The sequence below is a fragment of the Argentina silus genome, assembly GCF_951799395.1.
Source record: "Argentina silus genome assembly, chromosome: 20".
Taxonomy (NCBI): Eukaryota; Metazoa; Chordata; class Actinopteri; order Argentiniformes; family Argentinidae; genus Argentina; species Argentina silus.
This window is the reverse complement of record NC_139674.1, coordinates 8120376-8144125: the sequence shown is the minus strand read 5'-3', so window position 1 is coordinate 8144125 and position 23750 is coordinate 8120376. Positions and strand designations below refer to the sequence as shown.

Genomic DNA, 23750 nt, shown 5'->3' with positions numbered 1-23750 from the left:
CTGTATGTGCCAATTGTAAATCAATCATCTCTTTGAATGGCACTGAGGATGTATTCATCTTCTTTTTACAGTCATCCAGTTTCAATGGCAGAAGCTGCCTTATGACACACAGTGCATAAGATACAGTTTACCTTAGCATAACAATGGTTAGCGTTTGCATCTTCCCCATATATATACTTGTATATATATATGTATATATGTATATATATATATATATATATATATATACTGTATCTAATAATTACTTTTATGTGAAATGTAAAACCAAAAATGTGTGTTATTGCTAAATCTACAAGTTTTTCCCATACAAAATATTTTCTTGCTACAATATATAAGGTAAAAAAGAGTTCACGTTTATCCAAAGCAGGACAAGTTTAACACAAATAAGCAATGTTCATTCACACACTGACACAAGCACCGATAGGATAATCTATAGAAATATCACTGTACAAAGCTATGGCAAAAAAATAACGTCGGTAAAGAAGTGAAAATAAACAGAAACAGATGACAAGGAAATAAAGTAACACCAACGACAAAGAAGGAACTTTTCAAAAGGGTCACGACTTTCAACTGTTTGAGGACAACTTAAAATGAATGAACACAAAAGTCTAACGGATGATGTTCAGTGCTAGCCTTGCTCTTATGTCACCGTGCACATCTTTTTAAAGCACCAATGTTTACATTTCAGGACACACATCTCTCAGTTTTTGCTGCAGCAGCCTAGACGGAAGGGGGAGAGAGAGTTTTCACCGCTTGACAGTATTCTCTACTCTCAGGTGGTTCCTTTAGGATCGTCCGCACACAGAGATGGACTTTGAGATCCGCTTTCCCAGTCTTTTTCACTTCTTCTTCTTCTTTTGGAACAACCTGTGAAGGACGAATGGAACAATATCTGAGAGCAATGCTTGAAACTATTTCACAGGGGATGTTTATATCTATTTCGGAAGAAGTATGTGTGCTCTACTGTGACTGCAAAATCAGTTCCTCGTCAGTTGCTCTCAATTTAAAGCTGCTTGGAATTTTCCACAACATAATAGATCACCATAGTTGTAAAAGGTTGTTGAGAGCATTGTTTCAACCCCTGTCTGATGGTCTCTGGGTGTCAAACTGATAATGTGCCAAACATGAAACACAGCAATTAATTCACAACACAAGGTCATTAAACAACCTTGTAAATGAACTGCCCTTTAGTTTCCACCTGCTCCTAACACCAGAGCTTATACAGTAGGTCAGTGTTTAAAAGGTAAGGCCTGTTGTGTCGAATGTCCTGGACAGAGAGAGAGTGAGAGAAAGAGAGAGAGAGAGAGAGAGCGCCATCAGGCAGTGTGTCAGGGAACAGTTGAATGACGCATAGATTCCATGCAATGGCATGGCGCATGTTGCCATGGCATGCAGCCTGTCCATCCCTCCATGTGTGTCACTTGGCCATTGGCCCCTTGGCCACCACAGCAAAGTGCTGTAGTCAGCATGTCAGCGTTGACACAAGATGAACCCTGCTCCGTCCTTCTCTGGATGCCACTACTGCACACCGCTATAAACTCTTAAATACCTCTCCAATGCAGCACCAGGCCATGTGAAAGAGAAGATATGCAGCTACATGATGAGGGAGTTTGCTCATTCTCCTAGCCTATGGTGGTGTTAGGTCCTCTGAGAATTCTGTAAATGTCAAGGGTACACTTAAAGAGCTCCAATTTTCTTCCACGAAAGAGCGCTGCACACGACTACGTTTTAGCTGAAATAGCTGCTAAGATGGTAATTTCGTTTAGCAAAGTTTCAGTTAGCGTAGAATGTGGTGGGCAGGTCTCCAACAATGAGTTGGTGGGGATCATTGAATATGACCTTTTCCCCTCCCAATATTACCATGGATTAAATAAGTGGAATTTAACAAATTTCAGGATGATTTTAACAACTATCTCTTTAGTTTGTGCATAAAGGCTCTCCAAATGTATTTTCTATGAAGTAGATATGCATATTTTCCTATAATCTACAGTGTACATAACATATTATCCTATTTGATTTTATATCCTACCAAAGACATGCACAGCTCCATGATTTAATTAGTAATTGGAACAGAGAGTGGACTCGTTCGATGTGTGCAACATTGGTCATTTTAGGCTTCCAGAATTTAGTAATGCGAGAATATACACTAGACCTACTTCCACATTTATAGAGGATATAAGGACTGTATAAAGTGTGAGAATTGATTGATCTCGCTGAAAATTTAAAATAACTAACACGTAATCAACAGAGCATCTTTTATGAATATGCAGTAGTTCAGGTAGATCCATTTTAAGAGCTTCCAACCATTGTGGAATGATTGCAGCTCTGGTCATTATGCATTGCGAGACCATAGCAAGTGTGATTGGTTTTCTTTGTAGCAACTGCAATGCTTTCATCATCCTGTGAGCCATGAGCCAGGGTCCTGATTTGTTTAGGCATAAATAATTCACAAGCCACAAGCCGTTGAATTACTGACATAACATTGTAGAATCAGTTATGGCTCCGTTCACAAACCCATTCCCTCCTGTTTCTTAAGCCCTCATTCCAGGAAGGTAATGTTTGATGCAAGCATATGTTCAATAAAAAATGTAACAGCTTGATGTTATCCATGGTAACTTATACTCAAAAGGGCTACTATTGTTCCTGAAGGTTTCAAAACACTCCTGGGTTCAGTGTCCGTGTAAAACCAACACATTTTCCTTTGTTGCCTGTTCTGTCAGTTCAATATGAAAAAAGCACTAGTGGAGCGCTAACACATTTATTCAGTTGTGAAATGACACGTAAATGGATCTTAAAGTAGTATCCACTGGACCTTGTCTGACTGCGACACTTTTTGTGTCTAATAGGCGGAGTGTTTTTAAAAGGTGCTAAATGACAACATTTTGCAGCACTCTGCTTATTGACTGGACTGTAATATGCCACTACATTTCATTTTCTAACCAGGCTATTACCTCTGCATAAACAAGTGAAGGCAACTGCCCCTTGTTACTCGTGACTGACTCAACAAGCCGTGAGACAGACGATAATCATCTCACAGTCCGCTGGCGACAGGCAGAGAGCATCTCCAGACACACCGCCAGACTCTCCATATCACAATCTTACAGAAAAGTACAGCCCTGTTTCCAAAAACCCCTTGAGACGTTAAGATATTTGTCAGCATACTGTAGATCAAAGGGAAATCGTAGCTTGATGAGTTGCAATTAAGAAGATACAGAAGACCTGGTGAGTGAACTACTCTTACCCTTACTTACCATGTGACATGCACTTAGTCTACACCACCAGCCTTTCTCCTCATCCATGCCATCCTCCTCTCTTCCTCCTCCTTCCCTTCTTCTCCTCCAGTCGAACCCCTAGGGGCCCACCACCCTTAAAGCAATGAAAAGCCTCACCTACGACATGTGATTCTGCTGCGTGGCCATGTTCTGCTGCTGCTGCTGCTGCATGAGGAGCTGCTGCTGCTGGCGTCGGCGGGCCGTGCGGAGCTTCTCGAAGCGTGCCTCCATCTCCTCCAGCACCTTGGGCGTGTAGCGCACCACCAGCTTCACGCTGTCCTTGGCCGCCTTCAGCAGCTCCACCGCCTTCTCGTGGTGCTCCCCCTCCACACTCTTTTGGGGGTTGGGGGGGTGGGTGGAAGGAGGGAGGGGAAGAGGAGGGGAAAGGGAGAGAGAGAGAGAGAGAGAGAGAGGGGTTGCATCGTTGTTACTTGATTGAGGACATACAAGTGATGTGGTGGCAATGTGAGAAGTTGGCTTGTAAAGTAATGTGTCGGTGATATTCTGTTCTAACAAGTTCACATTATTTTCTTAATTGGTATTGAACCTTTCTTTTCTACAATATGTAATACCTTTATGTAAGCTCAAATATATGCAATTATGCAGCAGCGCAGCTTCAATTTCAAGCAGTTACAAGTTAGCCCATTAGGTTTCCATTTCTATTTCTACTTAGTTCAGCAAGCATTACATGTTTGGTATAATTAGAACTTCCTCTTCAAACCCACACTAATGGGATTCGTTCACATTACAATTCCAGACACCAGCAACAAATCAAATGAATCCTTTGTGAGGTTTGCTTGGTGTTTGATTAGTGTTTATCTGCAGGCAAATGTTTAAGTCTGAACACATACTGGCATTAACGTGCCTATTGGTATTCATTCAGTGGCATTATCAGACTGTTATGAAAAGGGATTCAGAAAGGAGAGTCTTTAAAAGGCCAACACCTTTGAAGTTTGGACTACTTTTCTCATGGTGACACTTTGCTCATGATGAAAAAAATAGACAGGTCACCTATACATTTTCCAGTATGCGTATATGGTCCCAGCAGGAATCGAACCCACAACCTTAGCGTTGTTAACGCCATGCTCTACCAACTGAGCCACAGAGGCAGGGCTTCCTGTGCCGTAAGACATAACTATGAAAAGTAAAGATGGATTTGTTTATAATAATGGTTGTTCTTTAACGTCTCTTGATCAAGAGTTTTAAACAGTTTTAAAACTCACACATCCTGACATTAACATTGTTGTGAAGTCCATACACACATTCCTGTGTGTTGTGACATTCTTGTGAAATGCACTTTACAATCAACTTGATTTGATTGATTTTATTTGATTAAACACTCATTAGTCACTAGACTCATTCGTCACTGTACCTTAAAATAACATGCTACTGTTTTACCCCCCTACTGTTCAGGTTGATCTCAACCATCAGAGCTATTGTTGATAATGTCACGATGGCATTTTACAGAGTCATTACAAAGCTATTCATTTTTCTCTTTTCATGTCCATTGCCTTGACAAAAATGTGACAGTGTCTGGAAACCTACTCTAGCTAGTTGAGGAAAAGGCATTTTGCTCTCCCTAAGATCTACATCAAAACACGTTGATGCGGACAAAAGCTCTCCTGCCTCTTGAACCCTGACTCACTATTATCGATTCAGCAGTCAGACTGCACATCACTCTGATAGAAAAACTCCAGTTGTGACAGTTTGACAAAAGGTTAGATAAAATCCCTATCCCTCGATATGGTTTATTGGTTTGTCAGGAAAACTGTCAGAAATGACAACAAAAGTAAGAAATCTCTCTTCTATATCTGTTCTATGTGTCAGATTTATATACGCTGAAATAACCACTAATGTACCAGTGCCTCTTATCCTCTTAATAAAAAATGTATCATGGAATACTCTAGTAGGCCTGGTTCACTGGGGACAAAAAGTTCACCCACAACCTTTTTTTGGACTTGCAAAAAAGTTCCCTCCCAACCATTTATGCTCTATGCTTGGAGAACAGCCTGTAGACATACCACGCCATTGACCGACAGAAGCTGGTCCCCTCGCTTCAGCCCTCCGTGCCTCTCGGCCACGCCCCCCGGGATGATGCGAGAGATGTAGATGGGCGAGTTCTGCTCTTTGCCGCCCATCACGTTGAAGCCCAGCCCCTCCTCGGTCTTGGGCAGCTCCACTACCCGTGGGTGGGAGTGGCCCTCGCTGGCTGCAAAGGCTGCAACTGTGGCCTGCAGGAAGCGGTACAAGATGGGTTAAAGGTGAGTGTGTTATTATGTACATGACTAATTCAACCATACCTGCATTAGCTCCCCAAGCTTATGTCTAGGCTTTAGCTCAGCTGGCTAACACCTAACCTGCAGGAGACCCACATTTAGTTCTAAACTATTACACAATTAGATTAGGTATTGATTTTAGAAAGGCTGCAAGGAATGGGAATGGACATTCCAACCGCAAAACAGACCCCAAAGTTCTCACAGAAACAAAGCATCTCAGACATACGTAAATGCACTCTGTGGGTTATACCTTTTGACCTCTTTCTCTGTAATTTGAGTTTGGACATTCAGTAAGGCTGAGAATAACAAAGCAGAGCCAAGTCTAGCGAATTATACTCATGAGAGAAGTTTCATGGCTCTCTAAGCACATGGATTACCACATATTTGTTGCAGCTGGAGAAGAAGAAGCAAGATAATTTCACCACCAGACTAAATCTCTCTGCTGTGAGCCACCTTCGCTAAAACTCCACTGGCTGGGGATTGCTTTTCAATTTGAAGGCAAGCTCTTCTTCTAGTGATCTGAATATTGAAACACGCCCGTGAGCTTGTTAGGCAGGCTTGGAAAAGGCAGACGAGCGGGTGGCAGGGACAAAGGCTGTGTGCCCACTGATCGTCAGTTTCACCGCCACAGGTGGCACTCTGTCAAGTCAGCCTCACTATGGACCAGAGCTATCTCAGGAAACGACGGGGTAAAAATGGGCAGGGTTTCAGAAGCTCAGAAGCTTTGCAAATGACGTAAACCCACCAGGCAAAACTCCACTCTTTGAGATCTTCCATTCTCACTCCCAGCACCCTGTCTCTCTCTGTTCCCTCTTTCACTCTTCTCTCTCTCTCTCTCTCTCTCTGTCTCTCTCTTTCTCTCTCTCTCTCTCTCTCTCTGTCTCTCTCTCTGTCTCTCTCTTTCTCTCTCTCTCTCTCTCTCTCTCTGTCTCTCTCTTTCTCTCTCTTTCTCTCCTACTGTGAGTTAAAGAAAGAAGGTACTCAGTATGCACACTGTCGCCTACCAGCCCCACAGTGCATCGACCTTCACAAGTGTATTTCTGTTCCTGTGAGTAAGAAACATGGTGGCATATGGCTATAGCTTCTTGAAGTGCAAAGAAGACTCATAGACTCGTAATCACATTGCTATGCAAGCTCTTGGGAAATCATCCAAGTGAAGTCACAATATTGTATGTAAATGACTTAACATCTGCAATGACTTAACATCTGCATTTTTTTTTTCTGGAGCGTCGTACCCAAAATAGTCTCCCTCCTCTATTATGACAGTTTATACAAATTTAAGGCCAGGAATTTTAGGCTAAATTGATTAAATTAACTTGGCGATAAAGTGCTCTAGTGCTCAGATGGAACACAAATGTCATTGGCACCAGCAGCAGCACAGAAAATGCATCTAAATAGGATAGTAGGTAGCACTCTGCTAATGCTTCAGCAGCATTGCTCCTGTCATTTGATCACTGTTTTTCAATAGCGCAATAAATGTCATTGAAGAGGCTGATGAAATTCCTGTGACCCAGCTGAACTAAGTGAGAATTCTCTGGAGGGTGGCAGTTTCAAAAGCGACACACCATCTCATTTCAATGTCATTGATTGAAGTCACTCCTGTGTGCACACGCCACCGTATGGTCCATGTTAATTACTGCTACGTTGGTGGCTGTGTTTTAATATGCTTTAGCAAACTTTTCAAAGTTTCCAGCACGGCCACAGGCTGAAAGGCATTTAAGAATCTGTCATTGCCTCTGTTTATAAGCAGTCTCATGAATTAAATTAAGTGCATATTCAGACAGGCTTAGCCCATCATTTATACAGTATCAACAATAATTATTATTATCAGTGTAAAATGCACCGCTTTGTAGAGTGGTTATGCTATTTACTTTTCCTCTTCCAAACAGGCTTTGAAAAATGAAGTTATTAAAACTAAGATATTAGTCTATGAATATGCGCTGTATAATATTGCGGGGGAAAAACCATTCACAATTCAAAATGCATTCAAATTAGGCCTGGGATAGGCCAGCATTGCGTTCAACATCAGACGCTTTTGAGCTAAGTGGGTTTAAAAGGCCTTCTCCACCCCCACCCCCCACCCCTCTCTCTCTCAGGGTGAGGAGTGGACACAGCTGGGTGGTGAGGGACTGAGATTGTCTCCTCTCCTCTCCTCTCCTCCTTGCTCTGCTTCTGATGGAAGTCTCCAGATTCACCCTCTGCCTGCCCTTCACTGTCAAGATGTCAACCCTCTTCATCCTTCACAAAAGGACTCCTCAAAAGAACTCCTCAAATAGAATTTGAATTAGTGGTAGTGGAGGGACTTGCGCAAGTGTTGGCATACAAGTTCTGTTAACAAATAAATTCTACACCAAACCTGCTTGACATTAACCTGATACACGTTACACATTCACTCATACCTTACTGAAGATGCCATCAATGCAGCCACATCTGTGAGATTTGAGTATGTTGCTCACCTTAGCTGTGGCTCGTGCCTGGTACTCCGGACAGCCATTAACCGTGATAGTTTCATGCATGTATTGGTACACCTAAGAGAGAGGAAAAACAGACACAGAAAAACAAACAGTGAGTGTTTTCACATTCCCATATTCCAAATGACATTGTAACAAGTTGTATATTAGTAACCTACTGCGTAGGAGAGATTGCACTCCATGAAGGCGACAAGGAGTGACAAAAACATTTCTTCAACAACATCCTGCCTCAAACATTGCATTACCATATGCAAACAGTCCCGAGCCCTGACACCTAGCTTTAGGGACACACATCGATTCCACACACTGGTGTGGTACAGCCTGGCCCTAGAGATCTGTCTCTCACTATGTGCCCACTGTAATTTAAACACATTGGCACTGAGTAGATGAACCGTAGAGCAGAGAGCGGAGCTGAGCGTTTTGGCACAGATTGTTTGAATCCCGATCTCCATATACAATTATCTCTGCGTATCGTCGTGTGCCAGGACCCCTCCCCTTCTGTAGCCACTGTGCATTCTGTCCTCACTGTAGTAGGAAGTGTCTGTTTGCCCAATGTATTGGGGGAGGGGGGTGGGGGGGAGGGGGGGGAGGGGGGGGCTGGAGAAATGAAACCACTCTAAAATTCATAGACGGAGCTATGGACGCAAGGACTGACCATCCACGAGAGTCAAAATAATAGTTTTAACCATGTTTTGAAGCACTACGGTGTTTGTTTACATTTGTGGACAGCCAGTTGAACTAAGCTCATGATGCATTTTGTTATATAAGTTACTAACTACATTCAAGAATCAATGGATATATATGTAATTCATTTAAAAGTCCACAAATGAATGTACCAATCCCATCTTGCCGCTTTAATAACATTTACATATGAACCCTTGTGGCAGTGTGCCATTATTAGACCCTGATCTGGAGCAACTAACAGAAAAAAAGACATCATCAGTGTTCTGACTAATTGTTAAAGCTGGAATTGACATGACACATCGTCCTACACCCTACGACATCATCATACCAGGCAGTTGCTCAGTGTGACTCACTCTAGCCTACATCCTTTTTGTGTTCAGTCAAGCTCCGTGTGGATGAACCATTAGGAGAAGCCCTTTAGAGGAACTGCAGCCGTTTGGTGCAAGTGCTCTATCATCAAGATGATCAGACACACAAGAGTGTCGTTTTTCATCGCCCTGACACTGCAGACATCCATCACTGAATATAAGTAATGAACAGAGGTAGGTTGAGGTAGATTTTAATACACTTAAGATGTATGGAATGTATTCACGGTCTCAGTAGACGCCTTGCCTTGCAGAGAGCCTGGATAATTTGAATAACAATAAAGGTCATACTATTTCTGTCTGTAATTTACTTAACGGCATGCACAAACATCTACTAGTTGGAGTGCAAATTGGATTCATGGCTAACTGCTGTTGAATTATTCAACGAGCAATCAAAGTGGAATTGTGACGACTCAAACCCTTCACAAAGAACAACATTTAATCATTCGTTTTTTTCGTTGTGTCTCTGGAATGCATCTCTAGTTGCATTCATCATCTCACACCCGTGTATGTATGGGTAAATAACACCAAGCTCTATATTCTTACATTTTTCAATATTCTTACCGAAAAGATAAAACAATCGGCATTGAGGACATAAATCGCAATGAGCACACAGTTCACTGGCAAAAGTAGGATATTCTATAATGTCTTTAATGAATTCTCACCTAGCCTAATGCTCTGTCAATCAATGGTTAGCAAAGCAAAGCCACAATATAAAGGACACAGTACAGATCACTGTGATCTTCTGGTTGTCAGTCAGTCTATGTTGTGACTGCTCTAGGGATGTGCACTTTGCTCAAGAGCTGTGAGATGTCTGTAGACCTAAAGGCATCTGTTCTGTCTATATACTCCTCCTCCTGTTGAGGTGTACATTCTGCCATCCCATAATATAACCACTCTCCCCTGTCCCTCAGGGGTGTGTGTGTGCGTGTGTGTGTGTGTGTGTGTGTGTGTGTGTGTGTGTGTGTGTGCATGTCTCTGTGTCTTTTTCTCAGGGCTCTACTGTTAATATAATTTAATGGGGCATTTTTTTCTCTCTCTCTCTCTCCCTCTCCCTCTCCCTCTCCCTCTCCCTCTCCCTCTTCCTCACTCTCTCTCCCTCTCCCTCTCTCTCTCTTTCTCTCTCTCTCTCTGACGGAGCCTTCAGGAGCTCTCTCATCTCTTGCTGACAGCGTTTCGGCTGAAGCAACACAATGCTTAATAATGTTCATTCACAGACCTCCCTCTCTCTTCTCAGCGTCACACAAAAAGGCAATATTAAACTCATAGATATTATTAAATGAAGAGCCTCTCATCCCAGCACATCATACGCAGCGAACACAAAGCCTCGCCTTCAATGGAACCGCCATAAATCCTCTCCTTTATACGCATTCATAATGAGACATTATTCTATTATTCACTGTTACGTTATCGTTGCATGTATGGCCGCATAATTGATTTCCGCTCATTGAAAACAGTATTAATCCCTTTATTAGAATACTGTCTTTTAAAATGAGGGAAAATAACAACTACTGTTTTATTCCACTTAATTAAACTTAATGAATCATGTGGTCAGGTTAATCAGTTTAGTCTCGGCTTTCAGGGGGGACTTAAAAAGCAGAATGTCGTGAGTGGGGCTAACAGTGTGGCTCCAGATGGGCTCTCTCCATCATTTCCAACCAGTCGGCGCCTCCAGTCGTCCCATAGCGTCCTTCCCTCTCCATTTTCAAGGCCGATTGCCTCTGACGACTCATTCAGGTTGATGCACGGTGACGCTAGTGGACCGCGATGCACGGAGACCCTCCGCTGTCATTGATAGACGTGGTGCCGGGAAGGAATTGCTCATCAAACACCACGTCTCTGTCATTTTGGTCTCTCTGCTCTTAGCAGACATCCATTTTTCCTCCCATCCATTTTCCAGATAGACAGTCGGTTAGCCATGTCATCCAATAGCTAGGCTGATTCACGTGATTGTGAATTCTATTGACCCTGTGAAGATGGCTTTTGGCCCGTATCGCCTCTGTGACTCTTCTGCTATAGTACTGACTTGATGAAGCGGCCCCCCTATGATGGTGTGTCTGCTCACTACACCATGAAATGAGCTCTTCCAGCAGATATGAGGAGGGAGAAAAATCGAATGGCTGATAATACCTGAACTCGGCCCTCATGCGGTCTAGGGCATCTGCATTGATGAAATGGCATGCTGGTGAATCAAATTGCACAACAATAGAGGGCTCTGAGCTGAGGCAGGTTCCCACTGTTCTGTAATAGCTCTTTAAACTTCAGAGGACATTCAGCGTCAATGGACGTAGAGGATAGTACAAGGGGTCAGATGCGGTCAAATCTGATTAGAATTTGATTAGATCACAGGAGCAATTAATAGTAGAGTTCAGAGAGACGAGAGTGGGAGGAGTCCTCTATTCTTGCTGCAGTATGTTCTAGAATCAGGGGCTGCTGGGAAATTCATTGGCTAGGAGAAAGAGGGAATATGTGGAAGAATAATTATCATCCATTATTATGTGCTTTTAATGAGCAGTGGGGTTATGGCTACAAGCTGGTTTCTAAACTGGTTCACACTCTCACACACTAACACACACACACACACACTCTCACACACACTCTCACACACACTCTCTCTCTCTCACACACACACACACACACACACACACACACACACACACACACACACACACACCACGGTATTGCACATTCCTTGTAAATGCTATGTTCTCTGGCTTTCCATGGAGAAACTCACTGGATCATCTGTCTTGGAAAGCTGTTCTTAGAAACTGTTTCCAATAACAACTGATATTATTATGAAGTTTATTTGAACAGGGACAATGGACAACAAAACATATAGGTCAGGATTTAGCCTACAATTACGTCTCCACACAGAAGTCAAGACATTGCACATAATAATCATCGGACACATTGCTATTGGACCTATGAGGTCAGATAGTAAAAAACAGCAACCCATTTTAAAGCAATGTGGGAGAAATTAAACGTTCAGAGTAGAATTCTGTGATTAACAGGAGCAAATGCTTTTTGCTAATCTAAAAAACACAGCTCCTACCACTACTTTGCTGACTCAGTCGAATAATTAGCTCTGAAGACAAATTGCATGGGGTGTAATGAGAAATCACTAGTATTATCAGTATGATCAGGCAATTGCTCAGTGGCTACCCTCTCTGCAGCTTTTGAAATGATTGGTAAAATACTAACAACAGCTGGCTTCCATTCCTTTGGGTAGATACCTCGGTTTATGGATAAATTATACATTGTTATTCGTAATGTTAAAATATCTTTATTCATTTTAACACATTATCAAACCCATAGACATCTTTGGCTTTAAAATATAAACATTGAACAGAACATTTGAGGACACAGCTGTTCTATATCTAAACAGCAGCATGTACAGATAATGATCTCTGTAATAACAATAGTAATCTTCATCATTGCCAGCCCTCTAGATGCCTATGAGTAGAAGCACCATTTGCAACATGGCAAAGTGTCAGTTCAAACACGGCTGTAATTGACTGGAAACCATGGCTGGCCTGGCTCTGCAACCAATCGTAGCGGATATCTAGTTTCCCTGGTGACCATGTTCTGTTTGTGGTTGGAATGCTTTTTTCCCCCCTCCCTTTCCCTCTTTATGGCCAGCTGTTGTAACCTTTTTCAGAAGAGCAGTGGGTGTATCATCAGCCCTATGCTGGCAGAGAGATGAGCCGTCCACTACCAGGCAGCACCAGCCTCCCCTGTCTCTGCCTGACACCCAGACCAGGACACTGTCAGCCTGCTGCCAGTGACAGCATCGATCCCCCTCTGTTACATTCCCTTCAGTATATGAGAGGCTGGTGGAGGTAGACATCGGAGGACAGGCTCATTGGAATGCACGGAATGGAATGAGGAATGGTATGAAAAACACAGCATTCCATGCATTACAATGAGCCTGTTGTCCGATTTCTACCTCCACCAGCCTCCACCTGTTATATGAACACAGTCCAGAGTGTGGATATGGCCGTCACATCCTGTTGTTACTGTTATCCGTTGCCCGGACTGATCTGATCAATTCTGTCTATATCCGGATGTCTGATTTGACATAATTAACCCTTTGTTTATACAGAAGCCAATCGCGTAGTGCCTCAATCAATATTGGCAGTCTATGCTGTTGTGCGCAATCCATTTCTTAGCTTTTCATTTCTAACACTTGTTTGTTTGACAAAATAGTCCCCTTTTTAGGAGGGGTAAATTCAGATAAGAATAGAAAATACCACTTTCAGATGTTTCAAAGAGGCCCATAAGTGTTCTCTGACCCGTGGTCCAATCCTCGTGGCTGGCATGATGGGGTAGAGGATGACCAGGGTCAGATGACTCACCTCTCTAATGGCTGTGCAGAACTCACTCTGCAGCACCTTCTTCAGGGACTGCAGCTTGTGACCCGGGACGTCCCCAGACTCCTGCAGCTTCTCCAGCAGCTCGATCGCCCTGGCTACATCTAACACACAGAGAGAAATAGCAGAGACAGAGATAACAGAGAGAGACAGAGAGAACAGAGAGAGAGAGCCCAAGAGAGAGAGAGAGAGAGGGAGAGAAAGGGAGAAAAAAATGTCCCATTAAATTACATTAACAGTAGAGCCCTGAGAAAGACACAGGAGTGAATCGATAGGGAGGATAATGGAAATAGACTCAGTCCAAGCCAAGGGGAGAAAGGGAGAGAGAGAAAGCAATCACACCATGGTTTGCATTAGACAGCTACAATGCCTACATGCGAAATAGGGGGGCGGATTCTGAGGGAGGGAATGATTCAGTTCAAAGGTAGTGTGATTCCTGGCAAGAGAGGGCACCCGCGGGCATTAGAGCCCTTTTAAACAAGCCCATTATGCCCTAAGTTGAAGGCTGTGACGCTGGTGTCTAGTAAGCTCTCCGCCCCTAATTACCGTCCCCTGAATAAGGCCAGGGAGTGTGTCTGATTAATTCGTTGCCCCTCGAGACTAGCAGGGGAAATGACAAAAACTAACAAGGAAAATACTGTACACGCTGCAAAGAGAGGGGAGGGAGTTATGTGCTCCATCATGAGGTTAGTTGTTTAAAAATGAACAAATGAAAACAGAATAGGTCGATAATGTGTATTTGGCAAACCACTTTATTCCCATAAGGCAGTGCAAAGGTCCAAATAAGGCCAAATAATCTAGTTTGCAATCACCGAGTTCCTCGAAAAGGGTCAAACCATTAGTAATCACATGCACAAGACATTGCACGGCCAAGCCAATGTCAATAATGCCACTTGAAAAAGATACGACAATATCAGATGCTAAGACGCTACTGCCCTTAAATGGTTAAAGCCACAAACACCAACCCACCTTCAAAATGGACAGAGAGACTCAACTTAATTTACCTGAATACAGCTGTTTGATACTTACAATGCTTTTTAAGCTCAAAACATTTCAATTGGTATCGGTGGTGCATTCTATTTTAGAAAGAGGACAGTGTTTACACATGAATTGCAGTGCACTGAAATTGTTATCGATATCTTATTTAGGAAATACAACAGTTACAAACACTATACAGTACATGCCACTTCTGCATTACGTTCCTGTTATAGCTGGTTTAGAACTGGACGACAGCAATAAGATGGTTGGCTAATTGCTCCATTCCAGAGGATTAGGTGTCTATGACATCAACCTATCTATTGTTGGTATTGTCTATCTATGCCATGGTATTACCCACCTTGGCATCTACTGTAGTAATTCCCAGGTCGAGTTCGGTGTGAACGGGGGCTGACAACGACCCGGGTCATTGGCCGCGTTACGTAAACAGACATATATACAAAAGTTCGTACTTCTTCTGTTAACCAAATATCACAGAAGGATGAACTTAGAACTAACACAAATAACTATTTCCATACCAGTTCGCTGCAATACCTCTGTGGATTGCATTGATCCAGGTGAAATAGTGGGCTCAATTTCTACAAGGCTTGGTTACTGCACTATAAGAACGGTGCAATGAGTATTCAATTGGCATATCACACTTGGACAGGGCTGTGAGTTGTCGGGGGGATCTATATAAGGCATTAATCATGGTAACTCCACTCAGCAGCTCCCGTAATGATAGCCAAGTGTTGTGTACCACAAATCATATCAGACGGAGCGTTCTATACCAGATAGAGACGATCACTACAGGTGGTATATGAGGACATCGGCTGGATGTTCTCTGTCCTGTCAGGAATCATGATCAGGTATTAAGACCTCTGTGTGCCGGGGGGAAGCCTGACAGGTGTGAAGAGTTAAAGCTGTTCGGAGGATAAAGGACACCAAAACCCTCATCTGGTGTTTCTAAACTCCGGTAGAGGAGGGACCCACAGGGTGTGTGTGTTGTTTCAGCTCAGCAATAACCCATCATTAGTTGAAACTGTGCGATAACTAGATAGGGTACATCAGGTGTGTTACTGCTGGGCTGGAACAAAAACACTAACTGTGAGTGTGGGTGTGGGTGCACTGCAGAGACATAAGAGTAGATGTATGACTACAGTAGGCTACATTACGTTTTCAATGATGCCCCGTTGCTAGAAGCTAATGTAGTACCACCCTGTTGATTCGCTAATGGGTTTCAGTAGACGTGAAAGTAATGGCATCCATAAGCAACCTTGAATGAGGTCTTTTTCTCTGTGTTACCTGATAAAACAAGTTTGCTCTGCACTAATGACTTGCCAGTAATGTGCTGGTATTGTTCCAAGCAGCTACAGTAAAGCACCTGCTGGTAGTTTTCTAAGCGTTTATTTCTCATTATGTGAAGGTCAGGGCCTGGGCAGGAGAGATTTTCAGCATTCTCATTTGCTCTCACTTGCTCATTAGCACCAATGTCTTAATCCACATCAAGGGCTTGGACTAGGCCTGCTATGTCGACACTTGCTCCAAGAATTATGATTGCTAAAACATCCCTGTGATCATTGTGTTTTTTTGTGTGTTCTTTTGGTACTCACAGACAAACAACTATGACCACTTAGAAAGAAACTCCTCATCGAAGTTGCCGCTCAAGGCAATCGGGCAAAGAGTCTTGTAACAAATGACAAGAGAGCAATCATCTAGGCCTGTTTCCCTTTTGAATGATGCACAACTTCCAAATACTCTAGCGAGAGCCCTAAAGGTCATATCCTATCTCTCCTATTCAGAGTGTGTGAAAATACTGTAAACACAAACACGGAATTGCTTCCAGAACTGGCCATCTGGGAGAATTTCAGGTGGGCCGGTGGATCTGTGGGCTGTGGGTTAGTGGATAGGCCGGTGGATCTGTGGACTGCGGGGCCGGTGAGCGAAGCGACTGGTGGGTTGCGGGGCTGGTGTAAGGGCCGGTCGATCTGTGGTCTGCAGGTCCCGGTGAGCAACGTGATCCGTGGGCTTGTAACGCGATCTGTGGGCAACTGACTCCCTAGTGCATCCTGAGTTATTACAGAGGTAATGAAACGCCCGCCACCCTCTAAAACTGTTGCATTTCATTGGCTCCATCGTGGGATTCATCTCGCCTATCATCCTGACCACTTCCCATCTCATTACTGTTGGGATGTCTTTTGAGCTAACGCTTTGTGTCATATTGTGCCAAATATTTTGTGTCAAACTGTCATTGTGTCATATTTCTTCCCCACTGTGGACAAGTTTGTGTCAATTCTTAATAAATTGGGGATGGAATCTTTGGACAGAATGTCTTTCAGGCCTTGGACAGGGTTTTGTTGATAATTGTTGCCATAGTAGCACACACAGTTTTTCATTTTTTTTCTGTTATTCATGCTTTAGCTACACTCAGCAGTATCCACTTTTCTACTCTGTTTCACAGAGAATTGAAAAACTGCATCCAATCTAACGAAGAGCTACGTCAGGCATTCTCCTGCTGAAATTGTGTATTTTGTATACATTAGATAGATAGAGACATCATGGTTCCCTCCATTTGTGATCTAGGGTTATAAAACCCTGGGGATTAAGGTTTGCTTAGCAGTGGAGGGTGATTTGTGGTTTATGACAAACCAGCACAGATGACTGCTGGGATCAAGAGTTGCAGTCGCTGAAATGACTCCTAAATACGGCCTGCACTAAAATTACTTGTCGCCTCAAATCACGGATTACCCCATTGAGTCCCATTACCTTGAAGACCAACTGAGCAGCTATGCAGTCCTATAGAACTAGATCAACGATATTGGCAATGAAGCAACATATCTACAAAACCTAATGCTGAGCTATACTACTGGCATGACAAAACACCTCACAAAACGAACACGAAAACAACAAAGCTCTGAGAGAGTAGCTCGACGGTGTGTAGCAGGAAGAAAACCCTCACCGCCCACGTGCCATGTCACCGAGCAGGTCTATGAATAACTACAGCTAGAGGGAAATACACAGGAAACATGATCCTGCCCTCACTAACTAACTAAATGTCCCCAAGCCATCTGAGAGAGGAACTGTGAGGAGCACGCATGGAAGGGCATCATTAAGGCATTGCAGATGTTTGCATGCTCAGTGAGGCCCATGGAAACCAGCCCTGTACTGCTCAGAGAGTGAATGTTCCCTCCTAAGTTCTCCTCATGATTGAGATGAGGGGTTGATTTAGAACCTCTGGAACCTCTGGAACTTCTGGAAGCTCTGGAACTCAATTCAGGGAATACAGTCATCTAGCAGTGGTTTATTGTACTGTACAGTATATATAGTCTCTCGTGAGACTTCACCGTCCCATTGGCACTTCGCCAACTTCAAAGATGCTCAGGGAGTCCAGATGTGTGTGCAACATCTGTTAGACTCACTCACCCCTCCCCCCAAAATATTCAGAGATATTACTGTATGCTCAGCTCTGATGTCTACACCAGTGGGTCAGTTTGACCATATTTAGCACATCTGCAAATCTCCAGCACAGTGTGCAATTGAGCCCCTTTTGCTGATTATTTTGACAGACTTATTTCTAAGGAAAGAGAAAACTGGGCTCAAGTTGATACTGCTGCTTTTTATTGAACATACTAATGGTATTAGTGACGGGGAGCAAGAGATTACTCATGCACTCCACAATGAAAAGAAAATGATAAATTCTGAACATAAATAGCAAACTCACATTTTTGAATCTATGAGGTTGGTATTGACATGTCCCTCATGGGTACTGGTTTAACACCAGCAACGTATGTGACATCACTCGTAGTGAATATCTGACAGCTGATGTGGTCATTGGGTAATGTCAAGCAGAGTGATACTGCCTGCCAAATAGCCTGATCTAGTTCGACTTCTCTTTGAGCATGCTCATTAGCAGTCCCTGATGATAAGATCAGATGAGACAGCCTTGTACTTAGTCATAATTTTTCCCTTCTAACAACCACGTTTGACCAGGTAATGGCATGTCTCACAATCTAAACGTTTCTAATTACAAGTACACAGTAAAACAAAATCACAATGATGACCTGGCCAACTGCAGTACAGTACATATACAAGGAAAAGCACAAAGCTACGGTTCATCCTGTTTATGTAGAGTATTGTATGTACAGTATGTACTGTATGTATGCATGCATGTATGTATATATCTATGTATGTACACTGTATGTCTATGTTCCTCAAATTATTGGATACCTTGATCAAATACATACAGTTTAATGTTTGGCGGTGACTGACCTTCAAATGATAAATTGCAATGTGTCAAAAACAGTCAGCAGAGTATGATTCAGCCTATCAATTAAATGTCAGACCTAAAATCACAGCTCTGAGCTCAGTTGCTCCAGCTGCACTTTGATGACAGGATTTAATAATATGGCCATCATTCCAAACACGCGTCATAAATGCGCTGAGGACCACACAGGCTGCTTGCAGTGCTGCTAAAACAGTGCAGCAGCATGACTAACAAAGGCCACCCTCAACATTCACTGGTTAAAATCATCAAGTCCTACCTGCAATGTCACAGAAACAAGCAAAGAAGGCCTCAGTGCTATGTGTGCTAAGGTTCCAAAGCATTATTTTGAGGTTCCAAAGCATCATTGTTTCGACACACACACTGGGCAGTGCTCCAACATATTCCTTAGTTTAATTAGTTCGATGGTAATGAAGGGCATAGCTGATTGTGATATATTTTCAAATATTTAACAGCGTGCAATTTCGGCAAAACGCAGGGGGCAAATAAACACGTCCAATTAACCGACTTGGCTCATTAAGTCATGGAAATGTAGTTTATTGAAAGAGGAGTGCTATGCAAATATTGAGGTTATAGCTTCTCCGAAAGTTACTTGACAAGGGCCACCAAGCCCCTACTATAAAACTCATTCATAGTTGGATAACAGACTAGGCTCAACTAATACTCACTACATGTTCTTATAGAACATTGCTGTGAGAGTTACTAGCAGGATGTTTTACACGGCACAATAAATTGCCCGGGAGAGGGCTTGCTTTGACATCTGTCGCTACCCAACATGACCTCTGTACCCTGCTGAAACTCAGACAACAATAAAAAAAAATGCTGGTTTCCATTATGACACCCATACTCTCGATCTCAAGCGGAACAGGACAGCAGAAGCTTGCCAGACACTAGGCCACATCCACAACAGGAGGGCTTTTTAAGTGGACACACCTCACTTAATCAATCCCCTCCCATGCCGGGTGAATCAGCACTAATTGGCCCTACCGTGACATTCTTGACGATAGAGGGCAAATAAATCACTCCTATAGGCTAATGGCTCCTGGGAGGGCGGGTGTGCGGAGGGCTGGTTCTGGGAAGGCAGACATAGATGACACTGCACTCTGTTTTTGCCTCCCTTAGCCTGACTGATTACTTGGAGGATGTCCATCTCAGACAAATTACCCAGTGAACTTTTCCTTTTAATGCATGTCTAATTAGTACTTCTATGAATAGTGTCCCGACTCTCAGCAGCTCTCTGTTGATTACAATGCTGGGTTTTCACCTTCCTTGTAATAGTTCAGGCCTGTTATTACCCAAAGCAAAGGTACTGTACAAGATCAATGCTTTTGGCTATGAACAACAAACGAACCATGACCCCTGGGAGCAAAGCAAAGACTATCTCCAGACTAACATTGTTTCGTGAGTTTCATTTTGGGGAATAACCTAGGCCTCTAACCTCTCATCAAGGCCACTAAATGACATGACCAAGAAAATGTGTGGGGGCCCTATTACGGCATTATCAGGTTACAAGGTCAGAAAAAACCTCAGGGCACAACTTATAACTAAAGATTAAATTAAATGTACATAATGATTTGCATGAATCTTAAATTCTGCTAACTATTATGAGCGAGTTTTATGCCTCTTGATATTGCTTATTGCTTGTGTTCCCTTGTGAAAAGACGACAACAAACGTCATCCTGTAAGGAAATCTGCAGTTGCTGGACATTTATTGTGGCATTAAGCCATGCAAGGAAAGCATAAACAAGTATCGACTTCCACATGTACTGTATAGCTACTGTTCTCCCTGAGGTCTGGCATCTAATAAATGGACCCACTTAACTTACAGACTCCAAGGAAACCTACAGTATTTGGGCTGCAGGACTCCAGAAGAGTTTTCCAACACAGCGCAATCAGTGGAATAATATGTATTCAGCTCACAACAGCATTTCTCCACCAGGAAATACCTGTCAGGAAGACGTCTCTCCCTCTCACAATGATAATAGCCTGACATCATGGCACACAGATGATGATAAATCAGTCAGATGATGATAACTCAGACAAACAGATGATGATAACTATTTCTCAATCAGAATTCAGGTCAATTCCATTTGAATGCCTGTCAATTGGATGTTGGACATGTTGGAAGTGGCTGAGATTTGATGTAATCAGTAAGGAGGATTAAACACAGGTTCGCTGGCTGTGTCCTTTGATTATCTGAGGAATTTCAGCAGGAGTCTCCTTGGGACTGTTCTTCAGCAGTCATTGTGTGTGTGTGTGTGTGTGTGTGTGTGTGTGTGTGTGTGTGTGTGTGTGTGTGTGCATGCGTGCATGCATGCATGTGTGCCTACGTTTGTGTTCAACAAACTCTCCTAACGTTTCCTGCTCTCAACAAGGCCAAGTGTTCTTTCCATCAGTAATTACAGTGTTTCCTCACAAGTGGCAGCAGCTGATAAATGAGTAGATTCTAACCCCTCTTGCCTTTCTTTGCACTGACTATGACAACTCCTATGAAGCCATCATTATTACTCTTTAAATGGTCACAGCTGCAGGGCAGTGAGTGCAGCGGGAACATGTGAATATGGAACAGTCACTTGAATGTATTGTTCTCTCTGCCTCACTGCCTCTACACATGCTCATACCCAAATGGCTGAGTAAATACTGCCATTTGTCTGAGGAGAAAAACAAACTGGCACACTATCATGTAATGAACATGTTTAGAATCTATATGCCAGAAGTGACCCTTGCCAAGATTACTGTGTTGAATCCCTTGAATTGAGAGTGGTGGGAGGAAACTGAGTGGGACCTCTTGTTTGTTTATAATTTTCTCCATCCACTCCTATTCAAGCCCATATCAGTGGAGACTATCGACTGAGTTAGAGCACCTATCAGTTGCTGAAATCACGCCTCAATGAGCACATTTTCCCCTGAGCATTATCTGTAGACAATTCCTATGAGTCAATATAAAGACATACAGGGGTATTATGGGAACATGGAAACTGTTATATTATTTGAATTATTGGGCTTAAAGCTTCTGTTGATGATCACAATCTGGGTCACATTCATTCAGCACGTCACTATTAGAATAATGATCGATTCATTATGGGCAATATGTTCATGTGGGTTTTGTAAATGAGGGATGTCACTATTTCCCATTTTTCACGATGGTAAATCTTCATAATTTTCTCGCCTCGGATTCCTCACCAGTGATTTACTCAAAGACGTTATTTTGATTGTTTGGCAATCAGTCATGCATGCCCATTTTACTTGGCACGAATGCCATAGGTATCCCCTTTCTCTATTTTTAACACCATCCCGTTTCGTTTGTGTGACGCTTGGACACTATGTATTTCAATGCCAAATTAATAATTTTGGGCTCTGAATATTAACAAATAACAATATTCATAAAGTACACAATTCGTCTTTTCCCCATGCTTTTGAATAATGTATTAAAACAATAGCCAGATGCTATCAAAATAATAGATAAGTGCTGTGACGGGGGTATTGTTTAGGGGGGGGAGGGGGAACCAATGACAGTCGCATGATAACTACATGGTTTTAATGTTAAAATCTGAGGGTTGCGCTAATAACATAACCTTTTGTCACATGACTTTTATCTGCTTCCATCTGTTATCATTAGAATTATACGCCACTGTAGAGATAAGCATTGTTACCTGAAGAGCGCGTGATTTTATTGCAACTCTAAAATACGACGTAGGTGCTGCACTGGAGTCCTTTTGTTCAATTCTGAACCATGTCGCACGCCGATGTTATTCTTTACCGCCAACAGGTATACCTGTATTGGTAGCCTACCTGTACCCTTACAGTAGAAGTGTTCACTGTCCAAACCACCTTTCAGCTATATACAAATAAGACCAAACGTAGCTGGGTGATATATTTTACGCATCAAAAAGTTGTCTAGTTTTCAGAGAACAAGCTTTTGCACGCAGGGTAATTACAGAATTGCGTCCAACATTCTAAATGATTTGCTAGAAAATAAATAATCAGCGGGATTATATTATACTGGATGTTACATTCTATATAAATAAATACACACAAGCTATTCATAACCAGTGGGGTTGAGTAATGTGCGTTAAAATCCAAATTATTGTAAATATTTGAGTGGAACACAGTCGTTTTTAATAAAATTCTGCAGAATAGGCGCACCAAACGGGAGCCCGTTTGACATGTTATTCCCGAACAGTAGAAATATACTCTACCGTTACCCGACGAGAGAAATGAGCGGACGAATCGTGTACACATCTACACGAAAGCCTGCGATAGTTTAAAATTATATTCAATTTGCCATTGCATTGGCTCAAGTTCTGGAACGATAATTAATCCAACAAGAAAACGAATGCGACGTTTGCGCGTCTTACCTCGATCCAGAGTGAGCGGTTGGACCACTACTGTCGCCATGACTGCTGTTATTGGAGATAGAGCGACTACAATAGCTGCAGCATCAGAAGCAACTCAAGCTGAGCGGGCGAGTGAGAGTAGAGAGCCCGTCGGTGGGAGTGGCTGGGAGGGAGAGAGGATTACCTCCCGCTCGCCGCCCGCTCTATCAGACTGACCCAATGGTCCTGTCAAACGGACTAACTGCGGTTTGAATGCCTCAATGCAAACCTGCCTGTGTGGATTTAAGACCCTGGTAACTGTGTAACCTGGTATCTGAACTCCCCTACCAAAGCCATTGTACCTGTTTGCTAATGTCAGGTGCCTTGTTTTGAGCGCTGCAGGCTGACTGCAGTCTACCTGAACACAGCTATAAGCAGGTTTTGAATTATGGCATGGCACGGCACGGAATCACAGCTGATGAAGGGTTTATAGATTAATCCCCATGTTTATGGATGTTATTGTAGGACAGATAACCATGAGCCACAAACTGGCTCTGGGCTCTGACTGCAGGCTCCGGTACTTAAATTCTGTGGCAAATCTCATGCATTATCTGCAGATTCAGTTTACAGTGGCAGTAGTGAGTGTAGTTGAACATCATGGCAAATGGAGTGCCAAACTCTCCAAAGAAATTGACCTCAGGGCCATGCCCTTAGTAGATCTACAGTATGTGAGGCCCAA

The 23750-nt window shown here is 42.9% G+C and overlaps 1 protein-coding gene across 1 annotated transcript; it reads right to left on the bottom strand.

The window, feature by feature from the left end:
* Positions 1-793: 793 nt before the first annotated feature.
* Positions 794-23093, bottom strand: lin7a (lin-7 homolog A (C. elegans); the record flags this gene model as incomplete). The annotated part of the gene is made up of 6 exons (XM_083692049.1): positions 794-867; positions 3390-3605; positions 5294-5503; positions 8005-8076; positions 13424-13542; positions 23054-23093. 5 exons carry the CDS (start codon positions 23091-23093, stop codon positions 3390-3392), a joined length of 657 nt encoding a protein of 218 aa, XP_083548175.1. The 3' UTR covers positions 794-867.
* Positions 23094-23750: the final 657 nt, after the last annotated feature.